The sequence below is a fragment of the Empidonax traillii genome, unplaced genomic scaffold, assembly GCF_003031625.1.
Source record: "Empidonax traillii isolate 1590-97213 ecotype Southwest subspecies unplaced genomic scaffold, ASM303162v1 scaffold1272:size142475, whole genome shotgun sequence".
NCBI classification, from domain to species: Eukaryota; Metazoa; Chordata; class Aves; order Passeriformes; family Tyrannidae; genus Empidonax; species Empidonax traillii.
Window position 1 is genome coordinate 87940 of NW_020956465.1, and position 17765 is coordinate 105704.

The window sequence follows — 17765 nt, forward strand, 5'->3', positions numbered from 1 at the left end:
CAAATCACATCCCTCTTTTTAATCTCCTGGTGTTAACACAGACGTGGAACGTTTTCCTGGGAAGCCTCAAACACCCACACAGTTTACAGATGCCACACAGTGGTATCATCCTCTCTGTCAGCACTTTGGAAAACCAGGGGGAAAAAGAATGGGGAGAAGATGAAGCTCAGGGAAGAGCAAGCATGGCAGGGTGTTCACTCACACTGCAGACCTGCAGGTGCCCGTGAGCTCAGCACCGCTGAGGACCCCAAAAACAGGAGCTGTGACTGCAGATGACAAGGAGCAAGGTGTCATTTGAAAGCTCTGCCTCATCTTTTTTTCCCCTCTACCAAGAATACTTTAATTTCTCTGTCAGGCAGAAGCTATGAAAGAAAAATAATGGCTCTGCAACAAATTCCCAGTCTTTGACTTCCCCAGATCTACGTCTGGATAGTCATTTAATTCCAGCTCAGCTCCCACCCATCTGTGGGGTGGAATTAGCTCAGTCCAGCCCACATCCCTGCTACCCCGTGCCTGGAACATCATCCTCAGGTGAACAGCAGGTTCAGAGCTCACCTCAGCAACTTTTGGAGGGACTCCATCACCAAGAACTTCCCTGATGAAGCACTGCTGGGTCATATAATAGGAGAGGCCACAAGTCCTCTTGAAAGCATCTTTCAGCCTCTTCAGCTCTATGTCTGTAACTGTTGAGTGAGAACAGAGAGGGGGAAAAAAAACCAGTCAATAAAGATGTTAGAGAAAGGTAACAGCTTAAGGAATCCCAGAGTTCTGCATGCCTTGCGTTTACCTCTCCAATAAAAAGACACAAAGAAATTAAATGCATGATTTCATCTAAATAGTGGGGAAATGTGACTACTAGAAAATGAGATCTAATAATCTAATCTTGCTTGAAAGGAGAGAGGGGAAGCAGACCTATAGTTAACATCAGTGTGAGCACCAGTTCACTGTCTAAGTTTTCTGACTTCAATGGTGTATTATAATTTGTTCTAAATTCAGCACCATTATTGTCACACAAAGGAAAATGAGCCAGTTTTATGATCAGTTTTACACTGCATGCAAGCCAGAGGAATTATCTGCAACCAACAGTGGTGAATATTATTAAGAGCAGCTCCAACAGCATCTTTCAAGCAGCTGCATCCTGGAACCAGTCTGATTTTCTGCTTTAAAAACATAAAATACCTCCCCCCCACTACCTGCTCATGAGACAGTGCAGTGAGGTGTGATTTAAGAGGGATAAAACTCAGGACTACGTGGAATTCCTCACCCAGGACTGCCTTGCCCAGCCAAACTCTGCCTGCCAGCCCCACCTGCCCAGGCCTGTTCCCAGCTGGGCAGGTGGAGAATCTGCTGCCCTGCCATCCCATCCCAATCCCATCCCATCCCTGCCTGGGAGCTTCCTGGAAAGCAGGAAACCCTTCGAGCTCCCAGGGCACAGAGCAACTTTCTAACCAAGTGTTTGGGAAGGGAAGTGCCTCGTGGAACAAAACAAGCCAAGCCTCAGGGACAGCACAGCTTGGCCTGGAGCCCCCTGGAAGTCCCCCAATGGTGCAGGGTGATTTATTTACCAGGCAGGAGCTGCACAAAGTGATGCTGCACGTGGGAGCTGGGCCACTGTATTTATAGCAAGGCATTTTCCTAACCCTGCTATCACCAGCCAGACAGAATCAACGCTGACATGGCCAAAGGCTCGTCAGGGCTTTTTGTCAGCCAAAATAAAACAGAAGCCTTGAGGGCTTAATCCAGCCCTCAGTAAAACTTCTACATTTCACTTAATTCATTCATCAAAAGAAAAATCAATCCTTAAAAGCAAATCACATTAAAACATTCCTCCCCGATTTTAATCCTTGTCAACACCAAAACAGACCATTGGCTCTGCTTAACAATTGTGTTTAACACCAGGAACTGGGTTATGTTTCTGCTCAAATTTTATTACAGATTCTGAGGACTTCTGACCAAGGGGAAAAAAAAAAAAAAAAAGAAATCCAAGTATTTCAGAACTAAACCTGCTGCAGTGTGACCCACACAGCACCAGGGCTATCAATTAGCACAGTGGTGATTAGCATCATCACGTATCTTGCTTTCCTGAACCAAGCATGCTGTAATTACATGGCAGAGGAATGTTGGGATAACACTGTTACCTGCCTCGTGTGGTGTTTAAACCTCACTATTTCATAACAACACCTGTCCAGAGAGGCAGCTGCTGCTCCTGTGTCCCCACGTGGGATGATGCTTTAATGAGCACTCCGAGAGGACAGGACTGAGGTGCTTCCCCTCCCCTCTGCTGCACAACTGCAGAGTTTCCAGCCAACAGGGACATCCCTACCAGGTGCTGGGTGAGCAAAGCCTGGGATGGCTCTGGGAACACGGCAAGGGGAAGCTCCTGGCTTGGTTCTCTTGGCAAGGTAAAGTAAAAACAACCTGCATCCCAGGCTAAACGTAGCAACAGTTCTTGATGAAAATATTCCCATTTGTTGCAGTTTTTCTACCCATCCACACACACAAAGCTTGTCCCCAGTACTACCAAGACCTTCAGAGAGAACGACACTATCAGGATATTTAAGAGAAATGATGAGTTGATACTGCCAGCCCGTGTTATATTTCAAAAGCAAGTTATTAGTGCCAGAGACCACTTTAATATTATTGTTTGCATGCAGAAAGTACAGAACAGGTCATGGACTAACAGCAAAGGTAATTACTTCCATTCCTTCCCCAGCAGCCATTAAAATGACTGATGCTGCCCATTTACAATCATCTGCAAAGCTTTGTGAAGAGAAGTTCATCAGACATTTAGATGCAGGCCCACCAAATACAACCGAAACGAGCAGAGCATAAATCAAAGATATTATCAATGTTTACTGTGAGCCTGGAAGACAAAATATTTGAACACAAAAAATCCCAACACCAAAGTACCAATTACTCAGCACAGGGAGATAGAACACGATGGGGTGTTGAGAGGAAATAAAACTAAGCATTGAATTATTAAAGGAATATTTCCAGGAGCAATCCATCTACTACTATAACAACACTAGGAATTAGAACACTCCCACCCCCCAAAGCCACCTCTTCCCCCTCAATTCCACAAGCCCTGCACACGAAGCATCACAGACCAGGGAGGTATTTTTAGTCCTTTAGATGTAAGCAGAGCTGACAACTCTGCTTCCTAAAGTTCTTTCATGAAGTATGTCCACTTTTTCCACAGTCCAAACACTTTGAGGAGCCATTTGGCTCCAAACACCTCCAAAAGGCCATTCACAAGCTGCTGCCACCAGACACAGGAGGCAGTCACGACTAAATACACTAAATAATGTTATTGCACTCATAGCCCCACAGAGAGAAACTCCCAACTTCCCAAAAATAAGTTCATGGCAGTCAACACAGCAAAACCCACCTCCTCAGCACAGCAAAAGCCACCTCCACATCACACCTCCCAATTGCAGGTGGCACCCCCTCGAAATGACTGCGGGGAAAGCGATGGGATTGGAACTGCAGATCTAATCCTCCACACCTCCCAAGTTACAGAAGTTAACTTTTTATGGGAAGGCTCTCATTCAAGGGAACAAAAGCGAGTTTCAGTAGTTAGATACTGTATGTTAATTCTTGAAAATATATACATATATCTACTTACTTCCAAAAATCACCATCGAAAGAAACGGTGTTCTCCCCAAAAGAAGGCACAGGCTGTCACTGTGCTGGGTTAACTTTGCTAACACAGACCTCGGTGCTACCTCAGCTGGAGGGTTTCCAGGAAAGCTGGAGACACTTTAACAGGAGATTAGTGCTGCATCCAACTCTCCAGGGAATATTGGAGCTCCAGTTTGTTTAATAAAGTTTAAATGAAACCACGCAACCTCAGCTAAAAATGTCACCCAGCTTAAAGTAATTGCACCAAAGCTCCAGCTCACCGACTGCTGAGGGTATTTTTAGTTCCAGTGTGTTACTTAAACTCCAGACTGTTTATATGGATGTGCTAATGCCCATCTACCCAGGTGATGACTTGTGCAGTGCCTTCCAAACCAGTCCCGTGCTGGAACCCGCCCTATGCTCTGCCCTCACCCCATATTTATCACCAAGTCACCTGGACTTTCCTTTCAGGCCAAAACCGTGTCTGAAGCTCAAACTGTGCAAGTGCAGGTGCCCAACTCAAGGTAAACTTTACACCTATAAATCTGGCCTGAATTTCAGAGGGGATCCCACTGCTGCCAATGGGATTCTGTCTCAGAAAAAATGTGCTTCATTTCTGTCGATGCCTCATGTTGGATACCCCCAGCCTGGGCTCCAGAGGTGATGTTCCATCTGGAAACACAGCTGAAGTCACCACCCTCCTCCTCCTTCAAACTCAGAGGGCTGTGAGAAACCCAGGCTGACTGTCTGAATCATTTACTGTCTAGTACTCAAATGCTGCAGCATTGACACGTGCCCATCAGCTGCCCCCAAGTTCAAAGCCTGTTCTGTATAAAATCTGTAGCCCAAGCATTGTACATAAACCCCTAATTTACATCCCACACAGCTCCTCTTCCAGCAGGAGAAACCAATCTTTTCTGCTTTCCCAGGCTGGAATGTTCAAGCCCAGCTTTGGAGGTACCTTCAGTTCTGCTTCAACCACGGCAGGTCCTGCAGCCACACCCGACAATCTCTGCTCACTTCAGACTCCTGTCTTTGCACACCCTGCAGCCCTAATGCCACCCCCACCTGCCTGGCTTTTACCCTGGGAGGCCCCAAAACCCTCTGTGAGTGTGGTTCAGGTGCAGCACAACCAGCAAAGGTCACCCTGAAAGGCCCTGGACAACTTCAGAGCTGGGACACAAACACTCATCTCAGCAAAAGCTGCTCTGCTGTTACCAGACTGCTGGGGAAATTTATTAAGAGTCATCATAAAAATGTGACTGCATGACTAAATGCACCTAATATTGATATTTTTGCTGGTTCACTTCCTGTTTTGGAGAAAGAGAGAGAAGAAAATGGTGACATCAAAGCCAGTTTCTCACTGATCAAAGCACCTACAGAGCATGTTCTGGGAGACTTCCTTGGAGACCAATGAATCTACACTAAGATCTGCAAAAATCACCTCAGCAACGTTTTATTCAAATACTGCGAAGAAAGTACTCAAAACCTTCCTTAATTATATGTATATATAATTTTGTTAATGATGCAACCCCAGAACAGCAGTGACACCACTCAGGCTGGTGGATTGACTGCAGATAACACAATTACTGGATGGCACAGGCAGGGAGGACGAGCACAAGGAGTGCATTTTCAAGTCCTATTTCATGTTTACCTGGGAAGTCAGAGCAGCCACGAGAACACCTTCCCTGACAAAGCTTTCCCCTCTTTTCTTCAGACTCCAAACTCCCTGCTGTAAATTGCTGGGATGAGACACAAACCCCAGCCTTCCAAAGCGGAGCAAAGGGGAAGAGGAAAAGCATTTGCACTCTTTAAACTGCCTGAGACATTCAGGCAAGAGCCACTTAACCTCTCTGTGCCTTCTCTCCACACTAAAATGGATCTAAATTCCAGTCTGCAGCAGGCAGATGTGTGATAAATGATCTAAGATGCTGCACAAGTACGACGAGCTACTAAAAAGCTGCTTTAATCACTCAAAAGGGCAGAATCCCAAGAGCTTAACTGAGGGAAGGTGGAATTAATCTGCCCTGGCTGCTTAAAAACTGACCAATTACCATCACCTGGAATTCACTGGGCACAGAAACACCACCAAAAATCACAAAAGCAGCATGGAAATCCTCACTGCCATCGGCGTGAGCAGCAGGAACTACACCAAAAAGCCTCAGATATTTAATTTGACTGCATGATTCCTACTAATTTCTAGTTCCCAGGTTACCAGCAAAAAGGCCAAACCAGCCAAATCAAGGCGAGAAGACCAAAATGTATCGACGAGGCTGAAAAGCAAAACAGGAAACAAAGCACTGCATAAGCAGGAAGGAAAAAACCAGAGGATGAAAAGGTCAGCTCAGGTGAAGGGTCAAGAAACCTGGAGCTCATCTGACTGAGGAATCTCTCAGTCCAATATATTGGTACTTTCCCCCAGAAATAGAAGCATCAAAATGCCCACAAGACCCTACAGACACACCCAGAAAATCTGAATTTCCAAGGAAGCCACTTGATGAAAACCAACTTGCTAAAAGAGACAAAATCCCCCCCCAGCCCTGCAGATCTCAAGTACACAAAGCAAGCAATAATTTGCAACCATCAGCACAACGCTGTGTTTATTCTTCGCTAAAAATAACCAAAATGGAGTTGTAATAAAACAGACAACTTGCTCAGCCTTCAGAAAGCAAGGAAAAAATTCACCTGTCTTGAGCTGTTCCTCAGGTTTGCAAGGTTCTAATATTTTGATTTTTAAGTGACAAATTTAAAGGTTCAATATCAAACTCACAGGGCATATAATTCTCTAACCAGACAATTATCTTCCCTGTAATCACTTGCTCAATATTTCCCCCAGGAATCTTCATCCTAGTTATACATGGAAATTTTATTACTTTTTTCATTAGTCTTTATTGTGACTTAATGGCTGCAGTTATGAAGTTGTCAAGAACCAGAGCAATTACTAAAAAGCTTCTAAAAGAGGTAAAACGAGCAAGTGAACATAAAGAATGTTTGGGAACAGCCCCAAACAGGCCCAGCAAACTGCAATTGGGATAAATGAAGCAGCTCCGAGTAAAGAGTCGACTTCCACACCCACACGGCCCTGCCAAAAGGGAATCCACTGGGGAACGTTTTGGGCAAAAGCACAGACCCAAAAAAATCCTGCCTCCCCTCAGGAAAAAATTAATCCACTCTTAAGGAATCCTTTCAGAGCTGGAGTATCAAAAACGACACCGCTCAGCTCACACCTCAGCCAAGACCTGCCAGTCTTCTTGTGCCATTTACCAGCAACAGGAGTTTAAAGATGGCACCAGAGCTGGGGGATTAAAAAGAAAATAAATAAAAAATGGAATTATTCAATCCAGCTGCAGTTTTTTTTCTTTGGGTTTGGTAGCAGGGGCTCATCCTTGGTTTGTCTGAGCATATCAATCTTATTGGCTGTATTTTCTATCCTCAGGAATTAAAGGAATCCCCTGGGAGCCACGGAAAGAAGCTGAACATCCACGAACCTCTGCAGAGCAGCAAAGGCAATTTTCCCACTTTCACAAGGGCAGTCCAAGCGCAGGGGAGTGGGATGTTAGGGGCAAAAGTGATTCCTGTTACCAATTAAAGAATTAGTCGAGTCATTCTCGGGGTGGAACGAAGCAATTCCCAGCCCTGGGTCATGCCAGGGTGTCACCTTTGTCACCCACAGCTTCCTGTCCTCTGCCAGAGGGGCAAGTCTGGAATGGTTTTAAACAGAGCACAGGTGATCTTGCAGCACCAGCACTGAGAACTGAACCCCCTCTAAAAGGCAGAAACATCACCTAAAACCAATCAGGAGTGTGGGAAGCCCTAAAAGCAGCCCCGTGTGGGATGCTGGTCTGCACTTGAGTTCCCAACCTCTTCATTCCCTGCTTTTCTTTCCACTGCTGTTTTCTTCATGGTTGTCATGGTTTGTCCATGATTTCCCAGGAGAGCACTTTAGCTTTCAGTCTTATCAGCATTTTTAATTAATATGCAGTCCTATTTAGATGAGAAGTTAAACTCTGCTCTTCTGAGCTGGCCCTTCACCAGTTTCCCTGGCAAACACACTCTGGAAGTTTGGATTGTTAGAGGTGAGCAGAGCATCCTCTGTCCCAATTCAAAAAAGCTGCTCCCACTTTATTCCCACCATGAAAGAATCATGTAGACATTTATGCTTGTTAAGAGTCACAGAATTACAATATATGACTCATTTCCAAGAAATAAACAGCCTGTTAAAAGGAAAGGCAAATGCCAGTTGTGTAAATGCAAACACCACATAAGGACCTCGCTACAAAATAAATTGCAATATAACAAATATTTCACGTCCTGTCTCCCCACAGTGCCAAAGATACTAAAATGCAGCTGTAACAGGAATTGTTCTTTAAATAAAACAAGTATAATCTGAGCCTGAAAGCGAAACACAACCTGCAACTTCCCATCACCTTTAGTGAGGGTGAGAGGCAAGGAAGGAGTTGTGATCTGGGATTGCTGTTTGGATCAAACTCTCACTCCAGCGCTGGCCTCTGGCAGCTGAAAGAGCCAAGTCTTGAAGTGCTGTGCTTTACTATACTATGACAAGAACAATAAAAGATTCTGATAATATTTACACATTGCTACATCTTCCTTTCTGAGGTCAGAAGGAAAATATTCCTCACTCGCCAGCCAAGTGTTGTGGCACAAACACACCCCCTGCGTGGGTTTATTCACGTGCCAATAAAAGGCCCTGTGCCTTGAGCCTTCCTGCTCCCAACTCCTGGGGACACACCTGTCTCAAACACAACCTCAAGCTCAGGTGCAGAGTGAGCTGTTTCAGTGGCAGCTCACAAATTTAGGCTTCCTGTTGCACTGCTGAAACCACACAGCAACAAGTTTGCTCCACAACCCACGAGTGGTCGAACAGCAACAGGGAGACAGAACATTCACATCCAGGGATTCGTATTTAGAAGCATCCTGAAAGATGCCAGGGCAGTTTTACATTAGAAGACTTATGTCTGAAGAAATTCAGCATTAGGTGCAGATTATTCCCAAGGTCCTGCACTGGGAAGAATGAAACAGCACGTTTAGGCACAGCCTGCGGCAGCTGCACGGGAAACCAGCTCCCAGCCATCCCACTGCTCAGAGGGATGGGATGGCTCCAGCTCCAGAGCTCCACGCAAACACACTGCCCATTGTTCCACGGGAACACAAAAGGTGTCAGAGCCACTGCCCACCCCAGAGCTCCAGTGCCCTGACCAGCGTCAGCAGCTGGAACCTCTCCCGAGTCCCCGCCGAGATCTCCTCAAGGACATCACACAGCACATTTGCATCATAAATTATCAACAGTTTGGAGGAGTCTATATTTATCAAACATTTTACAGTCTGCTGTTTAACCTCCCTCCCTGTGACACTCCTGCAGATATTCAGCCCACGCTGTGCACTGGAACTCCTGCACCTTGTGCCTCCTTCTCCTCTGACCCATCAGTGCAATCTCCTCGTTATCTAAAGAGCGAGATCAGTTCTCGCAAGGCATTCACACCACTGTTCTTTAAACAAGGTGATTAGATTTGTTAATGGCAAAAAGATCAATTACACTTCTTTAGGAGAAGGAAAAGTAACGTTGTTTGCTGCGAGGTTGGAAAACAGAGCCCAAGAAGTTCTCACACCGATTTTCCACCGGTAAGAACCTTCACCAAGATCCCCCCAGGACACAGCCCAGGCTGCCCTGACTGCTCCAACTGCTCCTCGGGATTGATCCCAGAGCTCTGCTGCTGAACTCAGCTGTGCCAAGTGCAAATCCACTCTTTACATTTTTACACTAAAATCCAGGATTTAACCGTATCCCAGCCCCAGGGAAAACGTGCTAAACCCCCTTCTTTACAAGACTAGGAAATTTCCAGTGCAGAGCAAGACTTTGGTTCTGGGTAACACCTAAAAGCCAGAAGCAGGGCTTGAAAAGAAGTGCTTCTTCAGCCCAAAATACACTCACGACGCCACATTCAAGTTCATTTTTAGAACAAATTCAATCTGCACAACTCAAGTTCTCATAATTACTATCCCGACACTTGGAGTTCTTTTTCTCCACATCCACAGGCTTATTCAATCTGGCTCTTCCTGTTCTGTTGAGGGCTCTGTGTTTCTTCCACTTTCTTTTTTTTTTTTCTTTTCATTCAAGGTCTTGGAATTTTAAAAGAACAAATTTTGCAAACTAATGGAGTAAAAGTGATCATTTAAAACAATTCCAGTGACTGAAGGGAGCCTACAAGGAGAGGGAACTGTAGTGGTAGGACACAGAGAAACAGGTTCAAACTGAAAGAGGGGAAATTTAGCTTAAATATACAGAAGAAACTTTCCCTGGGAAGAATTCAGAAGGGCCTGTAAGAGGGTTTATTTTTAAAGGATGGAGCATGTATTTTTACACAGAATGCAATTATCTCTTATTTTGGCCTGCTGACATTGCTTCTCATAACCGGTGGGTCTAATTCAGACTCTAAACTAAGTGAAACAGCTTCAAAAAGGCTTTGGACATTTAAAAAGAAAATAAAAAATAAAAAAATCATCAAAATAAGTGTTACCCATTCCTTTTGCCTTCGCTGCTGGGGCTGCTCCCTCCTGAGCTGCTCCCACCGCCTGTGCCTGCAGAGAACCCGAGCAGAGGAAGCCAAAGCTCAGCTGAAGGTACAGGACAGCTCAGCTGAAGGTACAGGACAGCTCAGCTGAAGGTACAGGACGTCTCAGGGACTATTTTAAAACCACTGCACAAGTTGGAGCTGCAGCGTCTGACCCAGCCAGACCCCATTTCAGCCCAGCTGACCCCGCTGGTTCCAGCAGGAACTCCGCAGAGCATCGTCCACCTGACACACCGGGCCAATTAACACCGCTGTCACTGGGTCTGCCAGGACATCCTACCCCTGATCACTTAGGACAGGCTCAAAGAAGTCACTGTTTCAGTGCCTGCCCCATTTTTACAGCAAGTAATCAAATAAATAACCACTGGTCCTTCCAAACTGCCTCATTACCCCTCATCCACATCCTCTTTCAGCCAACCCCCAGGAAAGGCCTCGTTGCAAATGTTAGCATGTTTTTAATAGAAAGCGATTTTCCTAAACACAGTAATTAATCATGAATCTCACATTTCTATCTTCTAGAACTCAGGCACCTATAATAAAGTAATACACTAAAATAATTAAGGGAATTTTTTTTAATTGCCATTATAATGAATGACTTAATGGTCTACACCGAGAAATGCTGGGATTATGACTCGCAGCGGTTTTGAAGCAGATTTGGGGAGCCACTACAAAACCCATATGCAGACACATGTTGTGTTAAACCAAGATCTGAAGCCAGGTTACCCCCGTTAAAAATCAGAAATCCAGGAGCTTTCACCCCAGTTCAATAAAACAGCATTTACAAGTGGTGCACTTTCCAAACGTGTCCCCATCTACATCAGCCCTGCTCAGCTGAGGGCAATCCCATTAAAAAAAAAAACAAAAAAAACCTCCACTTCTCAGAGGTGTTAGAATTCATCAGGTAAAAAAGAAATTATTAAAAAAAGGTGTTATTACCCACTAAAGCCCCACAGACATAGGCACCACTGCCAAAGGGAAGGTATCCCTGAAGAAATCACAGACGAAAATGTGCATTAGGATTTTGCCACTCTTGAGGTGAGCAGGGGATTTTTTTATTCCAGGAAGTGCCAGCAATAATCCAGCATTCAAAGTTTGGTGAATTAGACCCTTTCAAACTCCCAGGCAGAATCTACCTTAATGGATTTTTCTTCTACATTCAGCTTTGCCCAAAGGCTTCATTGTCTCATTATGTAAACGACCTTTTCATATGAAAATTAAATGTTAAAGATGCTTTTTGTAGTTCTTCAATACTGCAAATATCACATGGACACTCACAATAATTCAGACTAAGTGTAACATAAAGAAAAAGCACCTGCTTCAAGCAGTAGAACAAATTAAGAAATAACTTGTTTTTAGAAGACTTAAAAATTGAAAGCCTTAATTAGAATTAACCTCCAGAACTTTCTTTTCCTACACAGAAACTCAAACTAAGAAATCATGTGGCAAAGAAAGGCTTAAAAGGAGGCCTTTAAGAGCCCCAAAAACCAACTGGGTAGTTCTGGTTTGCATCAGTCTTTGAAATAACTGGAGTCAGTGGACAGAAACAATTCCAGTATTTGAAAACACATCACTTACTCTGCCCCTGCTCCCTGGGTTTGCTGTGTGCTCACTGTGTTTGGAATTTCTTCTTGGACCAGAAAAAGAGCAGGATCATTTTAATAATAGTTAATAACTAAGTCATACAGAAGCCATAAGAGCTCAAGGGCTCCCCATACACCAAGTTATTCCCTTGATTGAGTGAATTCCCACCCTAACCAGAAATACACTCCACTTCCAGAAGACACTGTCATTTTTCAGATGGCAGACACTGGTAACACCTCTGTTAAATGCAGAGGAACCCCATCCAGCCCCACCTGAAAGCAGGAGTGGTGCAATAATCTGGATTTGCAGAGTCCAGCAGCCCCTCCTGTCTGCCCTCCCCACATCACCTGTGGGACCACCTTCCCTTCCTTTCCTTTCCCTTCCTCTCCTTTCCCTTCCCTTCCTCTTCCCTTCTCCTTCCCTTCCCACAGAGCTCATCAGCCCTTCACGGGCCCATCTTCCCAATCTGATTTCACTTTTTTTGAGCACTGAAGAGCTGAATGCTTTACTTCTTTTATGAAAGGAGACAGTGCAGAGCAGAGCAGAGGGTGAGGGTTGTTTTACTCACTCCTCCCACGGTGCCAGGAGCCAGAAAGCCTCAGACTGTTGAGTCAAGTAAACAGGATTCAAAGTAGCCCCCTCTTATTTTCTTCCTTTCACATTTCATTAGGGATGCTTCATCTCATTCTGAAAGACTCCCTACTTTCTATTTTTGTGTCTTTTTTCCCCCCCCTTCTCTGTAGGACACTGTCAGGTAGATTTAGGGCTTCATCAAAACAAGGCTTGACCAAATTCAACACGGGCAGAAATATTCCATAGAATCCATCAGGCTGGAAAGTGTCTCAGGAGGTCACTCAGTTCAACCTTGGCCTTGAAAGTGGGTCAAGGCTGAACTCAAACCAGCTTCCAGAGGGCTTTGTCCAGGCAGAGCTTGGAAACCTCCAAGGATGAAAGTCCAACAACTTTCCCTGGGTTGGCATATTTAAAAAAAAAAAAAAATCAGAAAAAAAATAAAAAAAAAAAAAAGGAGGAAAACCCAGAAAATTATTAGAAAGAAGATGTGTCCATGAAAATAACTGACCTCATTGATTAAAGCACAAGAAATAAAGCAGAACAAGCTCAGTGGGTCCATGAGAGCTGTGAGATGCACAGGCACATAATCTATAAAACAAGTGAATGTTGTCAGGACTGAGTTTTAGTCTGTACCAAGATAAGAAGATGTCTTAAGCACAGAATAGGCTGATAGTGGTCTTTTCACTTACGTTAAGGTGTTTCCCACTCAAAATAAGGATTTGTTCAGCTTATCCTTTAACCTGCAGCCCCATGGCTGGAATGGGATCTGTTTACACTCCTCTGGCAGCTTTCCTGACCACTTTGATTGGAATCTCTGCAACCTGCTGACAGCACAAAACTGCAGTCATATTATGAGACTGCCAGTATTTGGAGACATGATTCACCTGTGAAGGGAGAAACCAGAGGATTCCCAACATTTACTGAATCATATTTCAAGTTTTGAGGTTTGTTTTTTTTTTTCCTTTAAGATGTTAAACTTTTTTTTTTTTTTTTTAATTTATGAAATGCCTCCACTCACAAATGCTCTTTTCTCAGACTTGCACATCCAGCATCTGAGCACTCATTAAGTCTCTGCCATGCTTGGAAACCATCTAAGAATTACTAAAAAACCTACCAAAAGGTATGAAATGCACTCCCAGCAGCCTGAGCAGAAGGCAGCATTTTCTTCTAATTCCCAAGTTTTCAGCTGGCATTTCATAAAGAACCTCTGAAGGCCACAGAAGGCACCTCAGGAAAGGAACCTTGGTGTCAGTTGACTCAAGTTCACCACACAAATGTTCCTCATTTCCAGCAGGAAAGAACTTGGGTGGTTTTAAGTGAGAGGCTGAAAACCCCCGAGGATACTTCTCTAAACTTGGAACGTGAAGTAAGCGAAGAGAAAAGTGGCCCCTGTAACTTGGCAGATGAAGAATTACAGAGAAAACCTCTCTCTGTCCCAGGTCAGGCCCTGGCACAGGTTGCCCAGAGAAGCTGTGGATGCCCCTGGATCCCTGGAAGTGTCCAAGGCCAGGTTGGACAGGGCTTGGAGCAACCTGGGATAGTGGGAGGTGTCCCTGCCCATGGCAGGGGATGGAATTACATGATCTTTAAGGTCATTTCCCACCCAAACCCTTCTGGGATTCTATGAAAAGCGGCCTCTTTTCATCAGTTTATGGCAGTTTAAGTGAAGTCCCCAAGTCCCTCCTGCCTGGTAGTCCGTGCTCAGCAGAGCCTGCTGAGGTCCCCTCCCAAAACAAGCATCACAGCTGAATGCCAGAGTTGTGAAATAATTACTGCCCTGTGAATTTGAGCAGCTCCTCGCAGCTCTGCAGCTTTATAAACAGGAAGTGTGAAGTTGTGCATTCATACCTGCTTTCATCATATGACAGAGCCCCAGAGCCATCAAATCCTGGCTAGCACAACAAGCCTGGCTGTATAATCTGCACTGTCTCCACAGTGGCTCCTATTCATCCTGAGAGCTGCAAAAAAAAGGGCTAAGAGAGAGCTGGGCATTTTCATCACATGCCTCTGAAAGTCAGGGCTCCACCAACCAGAAAGGCACAGGTTTACACCTCTAAAAAACCACCCAGTCTGAAGAACCCTCACCTCCCCGGAACATTCAAGTCCTGCTTTTCAGTTATGAGAGAAAATAAAGTAGAGCAACTTCCCTCTTGGAATGCAGAAAGAAAAGAGAATAAAGCACTGAAATGGTTCCCTGATCATCTCCCCTAAAAACATGTCTGGGGTTGAAGAAGTTAATTTTATAATCTGGAGTAATAAAAAGTGGTTTCCCCTGGGCACAAGGGCTGAGTCCATGGATTTGTCACCAGGCTGAGATGGACAACCTCAAATAGATGATTATATATATTTGCACAAGTTTTCCATCATCCCTCTGTCAGATTTATTACATCTGTACTGGAGGATGTTAATGATCAGACACCAGATATATTTGCCTTGATTTAAATAAAACAAATGTAGCTATTTTTCAAATTCAATCAAGGCACAAGAGGTCATTAACAAGATTTATCCTCTGCCCATCACACAACATTAGTCATTACTGGCACTCACACTAAAACCAACCTTCTTGTGGATTAAAGTGGGTTTGCAGCGCCTTGACGGGCCTGGAGTCCTCCAGCTGGTACCACCTTTGAGATACACCATGAGGAAGGAAAACTGCCCTCAAAAACTACTATTTCATGAGCTCTCCAGAGGCAAAACCTGGGGAATTGATACACCTGCCAGTATTTTACATTTCTGAACAAAAGCACTGGGTTTGTGCTTTCTTTTTGCTCTTTTTCTCGCTGTGCACAAAACCAGCCCCAAGGAAATGGATTTAATCAGCAGCCACTCATTCCTCCAAGCCCCTCACCCCCTGCCCACGCTGATGCTGTGGCAATTCCCCTTCTCCCACCCTGAATTTCACCCTGCTTTAAGCAGAAGGAAAACTCTGCCTTCCCCCCCAGCCCAGATCTGACAGATCTATGATTATTCACTGACATTTCTTGTGTTACCTGACTCAGTATTTAGCACAGATAAGCTGGAACTGCTCTGAGTCAGACCTGCCCTAAGCAGCATTCACAGAAACTTTGGCCACACGGTCTGTAGTTTCATAATTTTCAAGCACTTTCATGAATTTCTGCTGTCTGTGATTATCCCCTGAAAGTTACTGAGGCAGACACATCAAGAGTCACTGGAAAATAAAGTCCTTAGGGATCTGAAATAAACTGGCCACCAACACCACACAGACATCTCTTTCCTAGGGAATTCTTATTAAAATATTCTAGAGACAACACAGTGCAGGAGCTGCTGGGATAATACAGCAGGAATAAAATACAACAGTATTGGAGATAATACAAAAGTCATAAAAAGGCTCCTCCCACCTTTCCCACAGCGACACCCCAAGCAGTGCCTTTGGATACCACAAATAAATGACCACAAGTGGTAAAATACGTGAAAAGAGGGGTCTGAAGTAGCATCCCTTCCTTCCCAAAGTGCACAGCCAGCCTGGGATCTCAGGGAGACCAAAGTGGGGCTCTGTGTGACCGGCACTGGTGGACACAACTCCAGGGTGCCCATCCAGGGCCACATCCCCCACAGCACAGCCAGGGAAAAAGAAACCAGCAGGAATACCTGATGTTCCAGGGTGGGAAAAGGCCACTAACGCCAGCCGGCTGTCACACTTCCATCTCCTCCAACACAAGTTACATTTTAGCTACAGTTATTTATACTGTGAGCCTTTAACCACAATGAGTCTCCTCACCTTCACAGCCTTCGGTTACTCCCAAAAATGGAATGGCAATAAATAAAACTGATGGTCAGTCAGAGCTCAAATCCCTTATTTTCTGAAGCAGCATTTATCCAGATATTCTGAACAACTGATATGAAAACGAGTGTCTCAAAAATACGATCACGCCATCCTGAATGATCAGTTAACCACTAGTGAGCACCCAGAAAGAATTCAGGTGAAGAACCTGTACAATGTATCCCAATATAAAACTTTCTCAGCATTTAACGACCACTCAGCAGTGTCAGAGAAGGCAGATCTAACCAGAGATAAATAGCTTTGGCTTTCTTTTTTTTTTTAATGTTTGTGTTTATCCATTATCTCTGTTTGTGTCCACAGAAATGCCCCAAGTACCAGCACAGTTCTGTGCAAGGAAGAATGGCCTAACAAATAATGTTTTGATAACTAGCCTGTTTTATACATACAGTGATTCACTGGTTAAGTAAACAACATAGTTATTTAGCAAAACATCAATTTATAACAGAGTGCCTAAAACAACCTTTCTGTTCTCCTACAGAAAAACAGTATTGAATGTCTCATATAGAGAAGAATAACACGAAATAAAACAACAGCAAAGGAAAACATTACATCCACTGCGCAGAAATAATTTCAAGTAACTTTTTAGCAGATCAACCTTATTAATTATGGAACATACAGAGCAAGTTAAGAGTTTGAAGCGTTTAAATCTCACGTTAAAATTCATTTCTTCTTATTTATGAGCTTTGAAATACACATTTTGACCGAATGAGCGTGTTTTCCACCTAAGAGCTTCTTCCTGGTATATTCAGCTTCACACCTCTTGCCAAGCTGCATTTGTGACTCCAGCTCCTCCAAAAATACCAAAGCTTTTAAACACTTCCTATACTTTCACTAGCAGTGAAATCCTTCAGGGCTGATGTGTTTAAAATACGTAACGTGAGTTTGAATCACAGATTTGCTTCTTCTCCTTGACAGTACGTTGCTCCATTTCCTACTGGCATGGCATCCCCTCAGAGGCCCCACCAGGAAAAAAAAAAAAAAAATCCAGAAAATATTTCATAAAAATTCCCCTTTCACATCAATTTGTTTCTCTTTCAATGAACAGCCAGCGGTTCCACCCAGCTCTCCCTTATCACTCCTGCCATGCCTCTCACAGAACGGGCAGCCATGGACGGGCCTGAGCTCATGAATTTTATCCAGGCTTTCGCTATCAAACAGGTGAGCTGCTTTACCTGCACTGCCCGCGAACGCTCATGGGGCAACCACCGCAAACACCTGCCCTGCCTGCGAACCATTCCCTGCCGAAAATTCCTGTCCCTCTTTGTCCTTGGACTTGGCTATCACTTCCAGAGCCAGGGAGCTGCCAGGGTGTAGCTGCTGTCGCCTTGGAGCCCTGCAGCTGCGAGCATTCACCATTCAGCTTGTTTATGTTTTTTTCCCCCCTCGCTGGTTCCTCTTTAAATTCTCCGGGAGGGCTCTAGAAACGGGCTGGGAACAGCCACACGGATCCCAAAAAAATCCCGCACGCGCCACATCCACCTCCCCGCCGCGGCGGCTGCAGATGCGCGATCCCCGGGCACGGGGGAAGTAAACACGAGGGATGGGAGAGCCGGGAGCTGACAGACAGCCCTGTCACACCGGGATGGCAGCATTTCCCG

At 44.7% G+C, this 17765-nt stretch overlaps 1 protein-coding gene across 3 annotated transcripts in view; it reads right to left on the reverse strand.

Moving 5' to 3' along the window:
• The window catches only part of USP32 (ubiquitin specific peptidase 32), a 57976-nt gene that overhangs the window by 39636 nt on the left and 575 nt on the right, over positions 1–17765 (reverse strand). For all 3 annotated transcript variants that reach the window (XM_027906290.1, XM_027906289.1, XM_027906288.1), the window contains exon 2: positions 556–683. In XM_027906290.1, the coding sequence (XP_027762091.1) occupies positions 556–683 (128 nt within the window). The remainder of the gene's footprint in view (positions 1–555; positions 684–17765) is intronic.